The sequence below is a fragment of the Giardia intestinalis genome, chromosome 4 (genome assembly GCF_000002435.2).
Source record: "Giardia intestinalis strain WB C6 chromosome 4, whole genome shotgun sequence".
Taxonomy (NCBI): domain Eukaryota; phylum Fornicata; order Diplomonadida; family Hexamitidae; genus Giardia; species Giardia duodenalis.
This window is the reverse complement of record NC_051859.1, coordinates 309,985-327,691: the sequence shown is the minus strand read 5'-3', so window position 1 is coordinate 327,691 and position 17,707 is coordinate 309,985. Positions and strand designations below refer to the sequence as shown.

The 17,707-nt window shown below is 51.0% G+C and overlaps 7 protein-coding genes and 3 pseudogenes across 7 annotated transcripts; 4 read left to right on the top strand and 6 right to left on the bottom strand.

The window, feature by feature from the left end:
- Positions 1-5: 5 nt before the first annotated feature.
- Positions 6-2,096, bottom strand: GL50803_0014127 (uncharacterized protein; the record flags this gene model as incomplete). Its single annotated transcript, XM_038045742.1, has 1 exon — positions 6-2,096. One exon carries the CDS (start codon positions 2,094-2,096, stop codon positions 6-8), a length of 2,091 nt encoding a protein of 696 aa, XP_037901912.1.
- Positions 2,097-3,369: 1,273 nt separating this feature from the next.
- On the bottom strand, positions 3,370-5,748 carry GL50803_00115202 (High cysteine protein; the record flags this gene model as incomplete). Its single annotated transcript, XM_001708339.1, has 1 exon — positions 3,370-5,748. One exon carries the CDS (start codon positions 5,746-5,748, stop codon positions 3,370-3,372), a length of 2,379 nt encoding a protein of 792 aa, XP_001708391.1.
- Positions 5,749-6,691: 943 nt separating this feature from the next.
- GL50803_0040591 (VSP AS8) lies at positions 6,692-8,545 on the top strand (the record flags this gene model as incomplete). Its single annotated transcript, XM_001708341.2, has 1 exon — positions 6,692-8,545. The coding sequence occupies one exon, from the start codon at positions 6,692-6,694 to the stop codon at positions 8,543-8,545; it is 1,854 nt and encodes a 617-aa protein (XP_001708393.2).
- A 1,227-nt stretch (positions 8,546-9,772) lies between these two features.
- On the top strand, positions 9,773-10,483 carry GL50803_0060573 (GTP-binding protein, putative; annotated as a pseudogene; the record flags this gene model as incomplete).
- A 60-nt stretch (positions 10,484-10,543) lies between these two features.
- On the bottom strand, positions 10,544-12,222 carry GL50803_0060576 (Ankyrin repeat protein 1; annotated as a pseudogene; the record flags this gene model as incomplete).
- Positions 12,223-12,366: 144 nt separating this feature from the next.
- On the bottom strand, positions 12,367-12,744 carry GL50803_0094868 (uncharacterized protein; the record flags this gene model as incomplete). Its single annotated transcript, XM_038046418.1, has 1 exon — positions 12,367-12,744. One exon carries the CDS (start codon positions 12,742-12,744, stop codon positions 12,367-12,369), a length of 378 nt encoding a protein of 125 aa, XP_037901911.1.
- Positions 12,745-13,194: 450 nt separating this feature from the next.
- On the top strand, positions 13,195-14,226 carry GL50803_00102813 (Ankyrin repeat protein 1; the record flags this gene model as incomplete). The annotated part of the gene is made up of 1 exon (XM_001708344.1): positions 13,195-14,226. One exon carries the CDS (start codon positions 13,195-13,197, stop codon positions 14,224-14,226), a length of 1,032 nt encoding a protein of 343 aa, XP_001708396.1.
- Positions 14,227-14,876: 650 nt separating this feature from the next.
- GL50803_0010122 (Reverse transcriptase, putative) lies at positions 14,877-15,437 on the top strand (annotated as a pseudogene).
- Positions 15,438-15,724: 287 nt separating this feature from the next.
- On the bottom strand, positions 15,725-16,267 carry GL50803_0010125 (uncharacterized protein; the record flags this gene model as incomplete). Its single annotated transcript, XM_001708349.1, has 1 exon — positions 15,725-16,267. One exon carries the CDS (start codon positions 16,265-16,267, stop codon positions 15,725-15,727), a length of 543 nt encoding a protein of 180 aa, XP_001708401.1.
- Positions 16,268-16,883: 616 nt separating this feature from the next.
- GL50803_0015120 (uncharacterized protein) lies at positions 16,884-17,588 on the bottom strand (the record flags this gene model as incomplete). Its single annotated transcript, XM_001708350.1, has 1 exon — positions 16,884-17,588. The coding sequence occupies one exon, from the start codon at positions 17,586-17,588 to the stop codon at positions 16,884-16,886; it is 705 nt and encodes a 234-aa protein (XP_001708402.1).
- Between the last annotated feature and the right edge of the window lie 119 nt (positions 17,589-17,707).

Here is a 17,707-nt window from a genome sequence, read left to right as displayed (position 1 = left end):
GTGCCTTACTCCACTCTGTCCAACAGCTTGAGGAGCCCATCTCCATCGGAGCGGTCAATCGGGACAACCTCATATAAAAGAAGAGATCTACTCTGGTCCTTGTCCTTTACACTCACTACACACTCGAGCGCGACTCTCCCCGATATTGCTTCTGCACCGGTAATCAGCTCATAGTACTCAAACACTGTACCAATCAAGCTGCTGAGCTTCGCGTACTGATCCACTAGGATAATATCGCCCATCTTAACGCCTATGTGCACAATCTCAACCTGCTTAAGCACGCTCCCAATGATATCTTCAAAGATTGCACCATCGAATATGTGGTTTTCTGCTAATTGCTGCGTCATGCATGCAAGAAAAAGCAACAATACAATAGCTGAGCAATCTAGGAAATCTTTGACAGATATGTAATTCAAATCTAAGGTTGTATTTGACGAGAAGTTTATAATATCATTACGAAACTCTACGTCACTTAATAAAATGGATGTTATTTCACTTAGGCACCTAATTGTTGTGCTGAACATGCCTTTAGCTTCTGTATTATCAAATATGATTCTAATAATATTTTGGAACAATTCAAAGCATGGCTGTTTGTTCCGAGCTAATAGCAGGACATCTATAGCCATCGTTATCTCACCATTAATAATACTGCAGGATACTATACGAGCTAGCGTTGTGCCAGATAGATTTTCGGTGATCAACGTTCTTGACGCCATTGCCCTCAACACCAACCTGATTGTACACGGATCAAAAAGCATAGGATCCACTTCTTCTATAATTGAGAGTATCCTGTCAGTAAACCGTGCACACCTGGGAGATGTAAGTAGCATCTGCAGAAGGCCTTCTACTAATCCGAAAAGTTGGTCGAACCTGGACAGAATGGTGGGTAGGCAAACGCTCAACAAGTACTCTACACTTTTAAATGCTTCAGGTTCAGAGGGGAAGCGCTGAAGGAGATGCTGGATTGAAGAGTAAAGCTGAACAAGTTGCTCATCAGATAAGCTATTAGACTGATAAGAATGGCTGCCCATCGATAGTACTAAATTTTTCAGCACTTCTGTGATTGTAGTTTTTCTAAGCACAAACAGCTCAGATTCAATAATGAGCTGGATAACACTGAGTCTGTCAAACCAGGATTCACCAAACAGTTGCACCGGGCTCACAATATTAAAGATTGAACAACAACCAGATTGAAAAATTCTATCATCTACTTGTAGTGTTAGAAGAGAGTCATATGCCAATAATAGGCAGAGTTCGGTAACACCCAGCGAAGGAGCTGTCTCCAGGTTAGTCCGAGCAGCAAATAGAAGTGCATAGATTGATTTAAAGGGTGACTCACTCGTATTATTAACAGGGCTAGAGACCAGCGTTTCAGCAAAGAAAAGAGAATGAAGGCGCGGCTGCATGAATTCGTACAGCAAATAAAGACGATGTAAAGCTAAATATTGTTCGCTGAAGGAAGACAGAGTTGGAAAGATTAGCGTGAAGATCTTGAGCGCACTAATAAACAGCTTTCTTCGATTAAACCCAGATTGTTCGATAAGCTGCTGAAGAGCATTAAAGACAAAGCACAGAGGGTCTCTGGCTCCAGGAATAGAAGCATAAGCATGCAGAAGCAAAAGCGCAAGCTCCTCACATTGCTGAATAGAGCTATAGCAAATTAGTTGCTCTAGACTATCAACTAGAGTCTTAAACAGGGCCTCTAAATGGCTAGGAGAACCATGCTCGAGTACCCTGTTCATCCAGTTCTTAACTAAATGCTCTATGTCTGCTATAGACAAAAGTGGTGCTCCATCGTGCGATAGGAAGCACTGTAGCATGGAGCGATGTAATCTTGTGGAAAGGGGCTGTTGCTGGATAGCACGGGTAAAAATGTCCAGCTTCATGGAGCGTGAAGGAGACAGTTCTGCATAGAGAAGCCACATATCCTCAGATGGATCGGCGGTAGAGTCTAAGTATCTTTCACAAATGACGCATGCAGCTCTTACTCGGCCTTGAGAAGCCTCCCAACGAGCATACTGGCTCCACAGCTTATTGCTAGGTGCCTCCCGAAGCCTTATTTCATAGTCTAATTTCAGTTTTTCAGCGAGATTCATAGTAAGAGGAATGTGTGTACAAATCTTTTCTGCCCAAACCTTGTGATAAAATTGTTTACTCTGTTTCATCAAAGTGATCTCATCACTGATGATAGAGTGAGTAGCCTAGCGTAAGCTGAACTGCTGGATCTGAAGCCTGGATATTCTCCAGCGCTTCTCATAGATATGTCTTAATTCTGTTGTTCCTTCAATATTAGCGGGTTATCTGCAGACAAAGACGAAAGGATTGCACATTAAATAGTAACAAGTACATCCGTACCAATGATTTAGCGCAATTTTCTGTTGACTATGCAAGCATTGGTGATGCCTAGAAACACACTAGGTTCAGTAGCAAAGGTGTAGTTTAGCCAATAAAACAGATAACTAATAGTAGGGTTGCAGCAGGAGCTTTAATTACTGCAAGTATAGAATGGATCCCCAGGAAATACCTTCTCGAAGTATTGAACCTCTTCACTAGCTGTTGATGCTTGTGACTAAGAAATGCAGCTCTTATATTAATGGGGCACTAGAATGAGTGCATGCAAGGCTGACAGTAGTTCCTAGAGAGATAGCCTTAGACATCGACGGCAACCCGGGAAGCTGATGTACCTTTGAATACTAAATAGCGTTTGCTTCCTAAAGGTGCTTAAGTTGAGAGACTAGGATATTCCACATGCCATTGGTGCAGAAGCAAGTCCATGCCTAAAAGGAAGAATTACAGAAGCCCATCCAAAGTCAGATAATGTCGGCTGCTAGACTTGCGCAGAGCAGGTGCCAACGAGTTCTTCGTGCATCTTGTTCTGTCCTGGTAACGTCTACACAGGGGAAAAGGCCCTGTACAGGTGGACCAGGTTGCATCTCCAAGCTAATGATTACTTGTGTGAGGGATAAGCTCACAACGGTATCTGATGTGATCACGTGCCTCGGGATGGCAACTAGCAAGCAGGGTACCTAAGGGTATCTGAAGCCGCTTCTCGCTGATCTCACACGGATTTGCAGATGCAAGGCGAATAATGTGAGTAGACTTCGCTTTTCTGCCCCGTTAGCTAGAATATGCCCAGGGGTGCCGCAGCAAGACAGCGTGGACGCAGATCAAGTTGTTCACTGTAGAAGGACACCGAGAATGGTGCTCAGCACAATATGGGCATAGCCCTATCATAGACACGTATATCAACAAGTTCTTGGGAGCGTTACATAGACTTGGATTGAACGAGTCCCACAGTACTCAAAGAGGCACCAATTCGCTTGCCCCGGTAGAGAAACCACCAGCAAAGGAAGCCAACCAGGCTCCCAATCACAATGACCCCGGCCACCGTCCCTCCTGCGATCGCCGCCGTTCTCTTCTTGGCCAGCTCCTTGGTCGAAACACAGATGCCCTTCTGAGGACCGCGTCAAGCTCGCACATGCACAGCCCCTGGTTCGATGAGGCCCTGGCGCCGCACCCCTCTGCACACGTCCGCTGATCTGTCTGGATGTTATGATTCGAGGCGGCACACGAGAGACACTTACCCGACGTATCGCAGGCAGCACACCACGACATGTCAGGGGGACACTCGGTTGGGAGCACACACCCGGATCTGTCCAGTGCCGGTAGGAAGCCCCGCTCACACCAGCACCTCTGCACGCCGCTGGACACCTCTCCCACCACCTTGTCCCCGGTGCACTCCTCCAGGCACGACCGCCCGTCCAGGCTCACGAAGAGCTCCCCCGCGCACTCTGTGCAGAAAGAGGCATGTCCGCAGGTCTTGCACCCCGGAGTGGCGCAGGGCAGGCACGCGTCTCCGTCTGCATAGTACCCGTCTACACAGGCATTAAGGCCGACGCAGCTCCCGGTGGCGGCACCCGAGACCTTCTTCAGGAGCTTTCCAAAGGGGCACCTGGTGCAGCGGCCGGGGCCAGGGGCAGTGCACGCCAGACATGTCGGATCGCACTCCAGCAGCTTTCCATCGGCCGATATCCCGTACCCCTCCTTGGTCTTCTCACACTTTCCGTTTGACTGCTTATCACAGATAGTGCTTCCTGGATAGTGCTCCGTTGTGTAGCAGCCCCCGTTCATCAGGAAGGCCGCTTCTGAGCAGGCAGTGCAAGCACCATTTGCCGTGCTGGTACAGTACGCGTCTCTTTGTGTGTTTGGAATACACACGCCATTGAACGGATACGTGCTTGCGTCCTTGCAGCGCGTGCAGTACCTGCTGCCGTCGATGGTGATGCCGCACTCTGCACACTCACTACCAACAGAACACTGATCGACACAGTCTGCACTCTCGCTAGAGACGATCGAGAAGCTCAGGATCTTGCCGGGGCTGCACTGCTGACAGCCGGTTAGTGTGCCATCCTTGCAGACAGCGCACGAGTCCGTACATGGTGTACACGTTCCGGAGCTGTTGTAGAACGTCGGCCTGCAGACGCATCGACACGACACTTCAGTTGACTCGCTCCCCTCTGTTACCTTCGTGCACACTCCCCGAGTGTCTCCGCTGCAGCCTTCACTGCAGGACTTCCCGTCCACTCCTAGGCACCCTGCCGAGCACCGCGTGCAAGTGACAGCACCGCTGGCATAGTTACACGTAGCACAGCCAGAGATGCCACCGTTTGCAATATCGCCACACAGATATCCATTTTTATTGTTATCGCCATTCTTAGAGAAGATCCATTTGAAAGCACTATTCCATTGTTCACAGGCATTTGATCCAATTCTTGAACAGAGTTTTGAGCTAATACGGGCGTCCTCGTCATAGCAGCCGCCGTAGAAGAGGAAAGATGGCGCGGAGCTAGAGCAGGCCGTGCATAGTCCTTTAGTTGGATCCTTTGTGCACTTAAAAGCGATCTCTTCAATAGATGGATTTTCCTTGATAAGAATGCATGCTCCGTTCCTGGGTGCGTATGATGCATTTGCGCACTCTTTGCAGATAGTAACATTATCTAGCTCGTACTGATTCGCCCCCGCGCATATGGCAAATCCAGTCGAACTGTGCCGACTATAACATCCATACTCATAGAACAAATGTGTCTTGTAGCATGACGTGCAGTAACCATTGACGCAATTGTGAGGCCCTTTGGCTTGGCATTGATAGTCAATCGGATAAAAATGTCTATCCTCGGTAGTATAGTGACACTTAACACACAGAGCGATGCCTATTTTATCAGTGATGGGAGGAAGGCAGTCTAGGCACCCAGAGGCGCCTTTGTACCCATTGAACCCGACCGTATCGGAGCACAGGATGCACTTCTCAGCTGCACTTGTGTCTGGATTGGTAAAGACATATCTTTCAAGCTTACTTTCAAAGCATTTAGTGCACACACCATTCGATGCTTCAGAGCACAAGAAATTGCCCAGATTTCTGTTCTGTGCTGTTGTAATTGTATAGCAGCTGCCATAAAAGAGAAAGACATTTTCTGTTGATGTGCATCTGATGCAGCGAGTCGGTGAGTTGGGATCATCTGGAGTACATGGAGGGGAGCTAGCTCCGGAGTAATTCTGGCATTTTCCATCTATTGGAACATACCCAGGGATACATTGGGTGCATGACGTCCATGACCCTATGGAAAAGCACCTATCCTGGGCGCAATTCTCCTGCTTGCCCTCACATCCCACGCCGAACTTGTTGTAATACGCATCTCTTGAACTTTTGCAAATAGAAGCAAGGAGAGCCAGTGGTAAAAGGCCGAGCATTTAGCGTTTTTCATAAAGCGTAGCACAATATGTACCAAAGGGTTTCTATATGTGCAAGCCTGCCACTCATTGATAACGTGACCACGATGACACTATCCCGCTGAGCTAGGACTCTATCTGAGTTCCCTTCTCTTCAGTCCTCATACTCTCTGCCTACCCCTGTAAATTGTATAGTTTAGAATAACACCGTCTACAGAGGCATACGCCAGCCAAACAGCTCGGTCGTCCGTAGTAACAGTGGAAGGTTAAGAATGGATCCATGTACTTAACAAAATCTGTTATGTAAAGGATGCTATCTGAGAGTGTTGAACTGAATAGAAGATACAGCCAGAGGGGAAGCCAGACACACTGGTTCATCGATCCGCCTCGGTCTTGTCTACAGCTGCTCTAGTACTGTGTAGGCGGCTAGCATGTGGCCTGTAACAGTAGGGAACAGAACTACGAGAGACCGTGGCGACTATGCCCAGATAGCCGTGGAGGACACACAAGAATCCATGTGTGAGCGCTCTAGGCATCCCAGGAGGACCAAGCAGAGGCAGTGGTTGGTGTCATTGCTAAAAAGTGACGGCCAGCCGACTTCTCGCCCCTGTGTGGTGGTCCTGGACAGAGCACAGCTGAGGCTTGTCGGTGGCTCTCTCCTTTATCCAGGCAGCTCTTGTGAGGAGCATCGGTCCAGTTTCATAGCAGTGGGTGCATTCATTACTTGAGTGGACCTATCCACGTAGTGATGATTACTGTCATAGGTACCGGTGATGTGCGAGGGGCCGCTCTTGAGATGCCATAATGCACATTCTCTCCTTGGTCCCTAGAGACGCCACACATAGGAGAAGCCACTAGGACACCAGAGATCCGCTACACCGGGGCATCCTCGTAGGGTGCACATTATCCTCACTTACCACGTGGCAGCGTCGCCTGGTGTTGCGTGCTCTATGGGCTGCCGGCAATGTTCGAGAAAATCATCTTCGGAATCGCCATCCTGCAAGTGGTATGGGCAGCAACGACATGCACAGAGGCTAGCAGTGACCCGCAAACAGGACAGTGCGCAACAGGAAAGTGCGACGTCTGGATTGGGGGCTCAAACTTCTGCTCCCAGTGCTCGACAGCAGCAGAGCATCTTGTCAATGGAAAGTGCATAACTACAGGCGAGGATGCTGAAGGAGCATGTACAACAAAGAATGATGGCACATGTACATCTTGTAAAGCCGGCTTCTTCCTGCACAGGGGAGGGTGCTACGAGATGGGAAGCGATATCGGGCTCCTTGTGTGCAACGATAGAACTGCCACGGCTGATAAGGATGGAATATGCATAGCTTGCCACGACGGGTACTTCAAGAATCCTGCATCTGACGCTGATAAAACGAAGGAGTCCTGTATTGCATGCAACAACACGGCCGGTGTGGATCATAATAAGGGGGTTCAGAACTGTGCGACGTGCGACGCCCCGAAAACTCCCGGACAAAGCAGTGCAGAACAGACGGCCACATGTAAAAGCTGTGTGGACGGATACTATGGCACTACAAGCTGTCAGCAGTGCCATGCAGATTGTAGAACGTGCACCGGCAACGGTGAGGATAAATGCACCTCCTGCAAGGATACTGGTAAGCAATACTTCAAAGAAGGGGCCAATAGCGACGGGACAGGCACGTGTGTTGACGAAAACGGATGTGGTAACACACACTTCCCAATAGCAGAGGACAAAAAGTGCCATCTCTGCGGTAGTGTCAGTGAGGGCGGTGTGGCCGACTGCAAGACGTGCTCAAAGACTGGAGATTCCGTTAAGTGTCTTACCTGCGAGGGTACTAAAAAACCCAATGAAGCCGGAACAGGCTGCTTTGTGTGTCCCATGGAGCATTGCGAAAAGTGCAGTAAGGACAACGTCTGCGAAGCTTGCGGATCAGAAAAGAAGCTGAGCCCCTTGGGAGACGCGTGCTTAGATGCCTGTCCCGCGGGAACTCGCACTGACGCTAACGTTTGTAATCTGTGCCACGAATCGTGCGCAAGCTGTAGTACTAACGCAGAAACGTCGTGCACGGCCTGCTATCCGGGATACGTGTTGAAGCGTGATGAGACGAATGCTAAGGGTACCTGTATAAAGGAGTGCACGGGAGACTTTATGGCCCACTGCAAGGCCGACGGCTGCTCACTGAACGTCGGAGGCTCGAAGTACTGCGATCAGTGCGAGGAGGGGTACGCCCCAGTCGACGGCGTCTGCACATCCATACCTGCAACAGCGAGAGATGCCTCCGGATGTAAGGCAAGTGGCGGGAAATGCACTGAGTGTGGGGCAAACTACGCTCTGTTATCGGGCGGATGCTACAACACACAGAAGCTTCCTGGTAGCTCTGTGTGTACGGCTGCACAGAATAAGGGACAATGCCAAACGTGTGCCAATGGACAAAGCCCAGCTGGAGGAAAATGTCCGGCGTGTACTGAAGGATGTGTGAAGTGTGCGGGTAGTAAGGAAACCTGCACAGATTGCTTAGCAGGGTATTACAAAGGTGCCGGTGATAAATGCTTCAAATGCACGGATAGTGATAAGGCTAGCTCTAATGCAATAACTGGTGTAGAAAACTGCATAAGCTGTGCCCCGCCAGCTGGTGGCAATGGCCCTGTCACCTGTTACGTAACGCAACAAAAGGCTGACGATGGCACCGGCGGAGATACTGGAGGAGACAGCACCAACAGGAGTGGCCTTTCCACGGGGGCCATCGCGGGGATCTCCGTCGCTGTGATTGTTGTTGTAGGAGGCCTCGTCGGATTCCTCTGCTGGTGGTTCATCTGCAGGGGCAAGGCGTAGATGTACTTAGGTAGTAAACGCGTCACCGTATGTAGCTCATGTAGATGTGTTGCTGGGGCCTGCCCGCAAGTGCATTCAAGGATCTCACGGGTAAGCTTTCATTTAAGTCCTGGTCATCCAAAGATGAGGGTTGGTTGCGAATAACATGACGAGAGAGTCCTCTTTAGTGACACATTCAGAATCTGGGCGCTCCTCGGCTGCTCCATGAGGATATGCTCTGTCTGGGTGTACACATCGATCTACCTTGAATTCAGGCCTTCTTGTAGACTCTCTGGTCTACCGGTGGCGCCTATCCTTGGTCTTCCTTCGTGGTGGGTGAAGTTCGAGTCGCCGTTTCTTTTTCAACAAAGTCCCCTGATTTACTCTCATCTGTTATCTGAGTGATTTCTCATGCGAGCCGCCACCACTCTTCGGTGCAGGCAGGATCAGTCCGCCTCTGCCAGCCAAGCACCCCAAGGATCCCGACTTGCCTGTCGAGGGATTCACATGGGTCACGTGTGGGTCCATCCCGGCCAGCTTGGCGAGTGATTGGTGCCATCACTGGCTTCGGCCTTCGGTTGTCTTGGGGGATCCTTGAGACCGGCCAGGAAGGAGGCCTCCTGCCCCTCAGTGCTCCTACACCCAGTGCTGACCGTCAAGCCATGTTGCTTCGCCAGGCCTGTCGCCTCTGTGACTGTCCCCATCGCGTCACTGTCGTCAATATAGACACTGAGTGGAGTATCTCCTTCAGTTCCTGGTGAGCAGGCTCTGTCCCCCGCAGCACAGAAGCATGCTCAGGGCCCTGAGGGACCGAGTCCAGGGGTGCAGCGTGGCGCAATTAGAGGAAGGCCTCGATGTAGTTCTCAGGATGAAGGGTACACTCGCCTGGCCGAGGCCGTCTGCTGTTGGGGCTCTCGTTATGTCGAGCGAGGCCGCTGTGTTCCGTCAATCTGCATCTCCATGTATGCCATGCGGACACCACCCATGTGCGTTCAGGTGGAGTGCATCTGCTCGGTCTCTAGAAAGGCCAGTGTCTGGGTCTCCAGGGGGCTCAGCAGTATCTGTGAAACACAGCCATGATCGTCCACTGATTGTGCTTGTCCTGTCTCATCATTGGGAAGAGGGTAGAACAAGAGTTCTTCCGCTCTCCAGACCTGGTTGACATCTGATCTTCGGGCTCTGGACGTGGATCTCAGGCGATGTATGGACAGGAGGTACCCGCTTGCCTAAGGCGGTGGCTCGCATGAGGGGATCATCCAAGCAGCAGGTGACAACCCTACCCCGGTGAACCGGAAAGTAAACCTAAAAATAGAGGGACTACTCAAGGAAAAGAAGGACCTCTTTGCCCAGGGCTGGTCGTCCCGTGAGGTGGAGATTCTCAACGAGCTGCAGTTGCTTAGTTGCAAGCCTGTGGTCTACCTTTTGAACATGAGTGAGGCAGATTATAGTAAGAAGAAGAATAAGTTCCTTACTAAGATACAGGAACGGATAACGGCCAAAAACGAGACTGCGCATATAGTGCCGTACAGCGCCAAGCTAGAGGCGACACTTTTGGAGCTAGGCTCTGCAGAGGCTAGAAATGCTTACCTCAGAGAGCTCCCCTCAAAATACAAGCTCCCTGACGGTTCCGTTGTGGAGTTGGCTCTCGATAAGATCATCAAGACGGGATATAAGGCATTGAACCTCTGTCATTTCTTCACATGTGGTGCAGACGAAGTTAGATGCTGGACGGTCAGAAAATACACCAAGGCACCGGACGCAGGCGCGGTTATCCACAGCGACTTCCGCGACTATTTTATATGTGCAGAGGTTTACACTTATAAGGATCTCAAGAGGTTAGGGTCCGAAGCAGAGGCCAAGGCAGCCGGGAAGGTCCGCACCGAAGGGAAGAACTACGTTGTTGAAGATGGGGACATAATCTTCTTCAAGAACAACTCACGTGGCGGTAAAAAGAAATGAGTTCCATAGATACCTCACAGGCCTGCCTATACAGATTGAATGGGTACTTATATGAGAGCTTCACTTCCTATAGAGGTTTATCATCTCAACTATCTCTGGTCGCGTCTCTGGTGGAATAGTAAACCCATTAAGGGATTCGTATTCGTGAGGAAGCAAGATGCGTACTGCCACTCGTTTATTCTGGTAGATAGCGTAGTGGAGTGCCGTGAGGTTGTGGTGATCTCTCATGTTGGCAAGATGTGGGGCTAGAACACCGATGTCATAGTACCTACTGGCGTGGACAGCAGAGATAAGATCGGTGGAAAATACCTTCGCGTCTTCAGGCAGTGAGCCTTCTTTATTCACATCTACAGTAGTGTGCTGCTTATCTTGTGTTGAAGTAGTGGGCTTGCTCACAGTGGAACCAGAGAGAGCCGGCTTAGGGCTACTACGACTGGGGCTGGGCCTGGATATGCGTGGCGCTAGCCACCCGTGACGAAGCAGGATCTGCTGAAGAGAGTTTCGTGAAATTCCTTCTGAGTCCTCTAAAAGATCTATCAGCTCCATATTGTCGAAGAGCTTGGCATAATCTATTGCACGCAGACCCCTATGGTCCACCAAGCCCGCTTCATAAGGAATGGGCGCCTTGCAGGCTTGATAAAGGTTCTGCTCTACGGCATAGATAAGGGCTGTTTTGCCCTGAAAGTCTTGGTTGCTAGTCTCACACTTGATAAGTTCCTGAATAATAGGCTGCTTGTTTGATAGTACTGCATGCATCAGCGCCGTCCGGCCTGCAACGTCCTTCAGACCAACCTCATACTTTAACAGCGTCTGGACGAGCTTTAAATTTCCCTTGTTCACGGCGAACATCAGGGCCGTCATTCCAGCAGGATCTTGGATCTTCGCCTCGTATTTCCTGAGTATTGCCGCAGCGGACTCATTGCCTATTTCTGCCGCGATCATGAGCGCAGTCTTCCCCTCCCTGTTCACGCTTCTGCACAGGATAGAAGAATAGTCGGGCATCTTCTTATAGTTGAAGGTCATGACTGCCCTCATCAAGAGAGTGTTGCCGTTCTCATCTACTTTGGGGCCACCCTTTACAACATCTGGAGTCGTTGTGATCAGTGTGGGAGAAGCGTGTTGGCGCCTTGAGTCATCCCGGTGTGCGAATCCGTCAAGCACACCCATGAGGTACGTTATGCAAAAGGTTGGGCCGGTAGCTGTTTCGAGAGAAAGTACTTCAGCTATATCGCCCGCAGGCAGCTTATGACAGCGACGGATGGCATCCTGCAGGAGCCCGTAGTCGTTCAGCTCAGTAGCAAACATTAATATCTTTCTAACTCCCCATCCTTCCCTTGAGCCAGATCTTTAGACGAATCCATATGCTCAAAGCACATATGTGCAATGGTGTCCTGCTTGCGCTTCAATAACATAAGGAGTGGAGAAAGACCGGAAGAGGTCTCAACAGAGCCCTCATACGGAAGCAAGACTCCTGCAGCATCAATCGAGGACGCGCGGATTGCGTACCTAAGAGCCTTGAACCCCTCAGAGCTGATTTCGCACGCTTCACTAACCAGTGCTTGGACATACGATGCGTGACCTGCATCCGCTGCATGCATCAGCGCAGTCATTCCTCGGGAGTCCACGGCTCGCCGCATGGTCGCTATATGCTGTTTTAGATAGGCGCAATCTCCGCGCTGTGCAGCAGAAAACCAGCGGCCAAAGGATTCTTCTGCCGCTTTGCCCTCGTCCTGGCTCATCAGGGTCGTTTCCTCGTTTTTTGTGATGGCTTTGTGGGTCTATAGAGACCACAGTGTACACTGTTCAACGCTGTTAGCATGTGTAAGACCGTTTTTTGGTTCTTCGTCATTCGTCCCACTCACACCGTAACACGCGTCGGTACTTTATCCCATCAGGACCCCTCTGCCTCGTACAAGGTGCAGAACGTGTGTGCCGAAGGGGCCAGCTTGCATGTGTAGATAGAGCGGGGGCCGTCTGCGCCGCTCTCCACGGGCATCCTGTGGAAGCGGCTTCTTTCGTGAGAATTCAGTGGACTGCGTTCTGCCGATGGCGCTTTCCACTAGTGTAGGGCTTGAAGTGCTCCCGCAACGTGCCTTCTTCAGGAGAAAGCGTAACAGGCGAAGAGCGACTACACTCTCTGCACAGCAGTCCACTGAGCTTGGGCAGGCTACGTCCAAGGAGACCTGAAGGTCCTGCAATGGGCATAGCTGCAACCCATGGGAGAGCCCCCCGCTGTTCGTACAGACACTTTCTTCAACCATAGAAGACTTACAGATGTAAGCACAAGGCATCTGAGATCATGGCTGCCACGAGGTCCAACGACAGCGGCAGATGAATTAGCACTGAGCACGAATCCTTGGTTACAGTCTCAGAGTAGTCTACATCACGCAGCCCATTCGGGTAGTCAAGCATGAGTGCTCACAGACAGAGCATAGCGCACTGCACTTTGCGGGTGAGATGAAAGCCCACCAGTGTTCCACGCTGTTAATGGCTCTAGCCTAGTACTTCACAAGATCCCAGCTAGCCGCAGCACGAAGGAGCAGAGGCCGGGCATGGACGCATAACACTACATACAGTTATATGCAACAGAAAGAATCAGCAAGGGCCAAAGTTATATAGGAATACATGTATGGACATCATTTGACTGAGCTGTAGATTACAGTGTGAATTACAGGTGTTTTAGCCCCTTTCTTCGGCAAGAAAAATAAGGAATGGCACGCAACGAACGCGGAGGGTCGCGAGTAGGCAGTTCTGGTCAAGGGGATGTCGATGCAGGACCTCAGTTCACAAGGGATTTGTCCTGGACGCCTCTCATGCACGCTGCTGCGGACGGAGACTTCGAGGCAGCCGAGAAGCATCTCTCAGACAAAGACAAGAAGAACAGCGAGGGGGATACAGCGCTGATCATAGCTGCGAGGGCAGGACACAAGAACATCGTTGAGCTCCTCGACCCCACCGACAAAAACGGATTTACTGCCCTCATGAGAGCTGTTGACAGAAATGATGTAGGTACTGTGAAGGCGCTTGCTCCCCTTCAGGAAGGACAGAAGGCGTCCGGAGGCTTCAAGATAGATGAGATGACCATGTACAAGGGGGGAACCGCGCTGATGATGGCTGCGGCACATGGATACGCAGAAATAGTAGAACTGCTAGCGGGTTACGAAGGAGGTGCGAAAGTAGGCGGTTGGACCGCTCTCGTATTCGCGGCACGGAGTGGCCGTTCCAATGACCCCCTGGTAGACTATCCTAGGTGCGTTGAGCTTCTGGTGGGGTATGAGAGCAGTGTCTCAGGGTGGACAGGACTCATATACGCCGCTTACCGTGGTGATATCGGTGCAGTCAGAAACAACCTTCACATGAGGAGGGGCCAGGATGCTGGTGGATGGACAGCGCTTATGTATGCGGCAGCGCAAGGGCACAGAGGGGTTGTAGAGCTGCTCAAAAAAGAGAGTGGCATGGAGAATAATACCGGTCAAACTGCTCTCATGTGGGCAGCACGTAATGGCCATCCAGAGTGTGTCAGGCTTCTGTTAGGAAGAGAAAGTGGCATGAAGAATGATAAAGGATGGACAGCTCTTATGAATGCGGTGTGGGGTGACCACATAGAGTGTGTTGAGTTACTCTTAGGGGAGAGGCAGCTGATGACAGTCTATGACTACTGTGGTTACCCGCCCCGTACTACTGCCCTTGACATCGCTAAGAAGAAGGGTCACAAAGAGATAGTAGATATCCTCTCGAAATGATCCTAGAGTGAATAGCGACCATTTCACTACGCTTTCGTGCTGTTTGTGGATGTGTGTCAGTTTTTGTGTACATTGCTTCCTTCTCGGTGTCTAATGTTACTTTATCGAAATTAATAGAATCAAGTTCTAATGTAATATCACAGCTGAACAGCAGTAGATATAATGTAACGGTTCCATCTTCCTGGAATGATCCCCTCATGCGAGCCACCGCCTTAGGCAAGCGGGTACCTCCTGTCCATACATCGCCTGAGATCCACGTCCAGAGCCCGAAGATCAGATGTCAACCAGGTCTGGAGAGCGGAAGAACTCTTGTTCTACCCTCTTCCCAATGATGAGACAGGACAAGCACAATCAGTGGACGATCATGGCTGTGTTTCACAGATACTGCTGAGCCCCCTGGAGACCCAGACACTGGCCTTTCTAGAGACCGAGCAGATGCACTCCACCTGAACGCACATGGGTGGTGTCCGCATGGCATACATGGAGATGCAGATTGACGGAACACAGCGGCCTCGCTCGACATAACGAGAGCCCCAACAGCAGACGGCCTCGGCCAGGCGAGTGTACCCTTCATCCTGAGAACTACATCGAGGCCTTCCTCTAATTGCGCCACGCTGCACCCCTGGACTCGGTCCCTCAGGGCCCTGAGCATGCTTCTGTGCTGCGGGGGACAGAACCTGCTCACCAGGAGCCGAAGGAGAGATACCCTACTCATTGCCTACACTGACGACGCACTCAGCTTCCATGCCAACGACAGCGACGCGACGGGGATAATCACAGAGGCGACAGCCCTGGCGAAACGATATGGTTTGACAGTCAACATTGACAAGTGCAAGAGCACCCAAAGAGGACAGGAGGTCTCCTTCCCGGGGGCCCCGGTCTCGAAGGAGAAGCAGTCCATAGCCCCCAGGGCGATAGAGAAGGCAGCAGAGAGCTTGAAGCTGGTGATGGACGCGCCGATCACCCACCACGCCAAGCTGACGCTGGCCAGGATCAACGCCATTCCGATGGCCGGCTACGCACCGCTCGTCGAGATGGACTCACCAGTTGAACAATATGAATCCTTCGACAGGCAGGTCGGAGAGGCCCTTGGAGGGATACTCGGCTCTGACCCGAAGAGGTGGATCGTTCCTGGCGGCACCGAAGAAGAGTGGCGGCCTGGGAGTCCACCTGCCGGGCGTCTATCACAAGCAACTGCGCGATGCATTTAACACCTTCGACGTGACGACGGAGCATCGCGAACCGGTTGCTGAGCGAGACGACCTAACGGTGAGCACAGGCTCGTACATCAATCATGTCTTCGGATCGTTCCTGATGCTTCCGGACGACGCCTTCCGCCGCCTCTCGAAAAGATGCGGGCTTGGACCGACTGTCTCGGCAGACCAAAGCATCACCTCCAAGTGTGCTGTGCGATGCAAGGAGATGCAGACCACATCGTCACTGAGCCAGACGCACTGCATAGGGTGAGCGTCGACATGATCTCGTGTTGGATGACTGATCACATAATGTCGAAGAAGAGGTGCACTGTGATCCACGAGCAGAAGGTATGGGTTGACCATGACAAGGAGAACCAGAGCCGGACCTCTTCTTTCCAGACACCAGCCAGGCCGTCGACATAGGAGTGGTCCAGCCGGCGTCCATGAGCTCGTACTACCACTCTAAGATAGAGGCATACGGGGAGCACCCTCCCGATCATACTCGGGACTGACGGCACCCTCCACGAGAAGACGAGGGAGCACCTCAGGGACCTAGGGATCGACACCTGAGGTTCGTGGCGTATGCGATCTTCGTGATAGAGTACCAGCACCAAGGCGACTCTGGAGTACATGGCCAGGGTCAGCTGCTTCTGAGGCCAGACTGCTGTGGCTGACGGAAAAGCCCGAGACAACGGGTGCTCACTAGATATCAGACGACAGCTGACCCGAAAGGCCAGAAGATGGGAGAGCCTCGGAAGGCACCGCGAAGAGCGACAGAGACTCCCGAGAGGGAAAGTGGAAAACTTCTTCTTCTCCCACCGGAATCGCTTGACATCTGAGCTCATATTCTCAGATTTTGGTTTCTAGACTCTGGACTCTGGATCTCAGCTGGTGCAAGGGCGGGAGGGACCCGCCTACCCAGAGTGGCGGTGGCTCGCATGGAGGGGATTGCTCAGGTGGCAGATGGCAACCCCACCTCGGTGAAACGGAGAGAGTAAACGTACAGATCCAAGCACCTGGCTCAGCGAATGATGCTGTCTCATCTGAAACGGCATAGAACCCTCTAGTAAATAGTCTGAGTCATGAAGGGTATTAGTGTCGTTCTTCCACGCACCACGTTCATGATGAGGTGAAAACGTACATTCGAGGTTAAGTAATTATCTACTCTGGACATTCAGATATTAATCACGTACATACGTACACTTTATCTGTGCAAATACGCATTGATAAGTAAGGAGATAGAATAGATCTATTTTTAAAATGGAAATAACCTTCTCAGAGGACCCGCGCAGCCTTTCTCACCAGGAGGCTATAGATGAGATAACTTTATTTGAAAGCCAGCTAGAGAAAACGGCATTTACAGAACCTCGTGCCCTTTTGCTCAGAGAATTCAGTGACCATTTAGCTAGCGAGCTTAAGTCCACCTAATACCTTCACCAAACACAAGGTCGGCCACGATTGCTATGATGGAGTTGCATACGCTTGTGCAGCATCCAGTAGGACCCAGAATGCGAAGGAGGGCAGGTCAGTGAGTTCTAGATTTAATTGGTTCCCATTGAGGATTATTTCCTCGGGGCGCCTCCCTATCTCTCTTAAGAGTTTACCAAACACTAACGCTCGGGCTTGTGCGTTAGGGAGCTGGTCAACGTATTCGCGTAGTTTGTTAAGCTCATCATGGGACGGAACCTGGGACATTGTATCGGCATCCAAGTCATGAATGGTCTTGGGAAGCGCTGGGGTAAACTTATAAGCTGTTTTGAGAATCATCTTAATCCGCTTCACGGGAATCCCCAAATCTTTGAAGCTACGGGATTGGTGCATGAGGCTACTATAAGTGTCTGTTAGGAGCCACAAAATATGGCCTTCGTATTGCTCGAGAGACGGTTGAATCTCTGTAATGACCTCATGAAAGGAGTCTGCTACAGCAAAAAGGCCACTAAAGACCTCTCCGATGGTCATAAAGGCATGGTCAGCAAACAGGGGAATCCTCCGAAGAATGTCGTAGAGACCTATAGGTGCAGCAATACCATAGTCTGACTGTAGTGAGCAACGGAAGTGGACGAGCTCGGGCATGGTGAGCATCTCTGTGACCTTGGTTATGAGCTGCGATCGAATCTCGTCTGTCAAAGAGTGATTTAGAAACAGCTCCAGTTCGCGTATCGCCATGGACGTACACAAGTCGAGCTACCTGAAGCGGAGATTTTTTTAAGACCTTTGCATCGCGTCCTGGACTAGTCAGCTCGTGTCCTGTCCCTATCCTGTTTGAGCATATATTTCAGTCACTC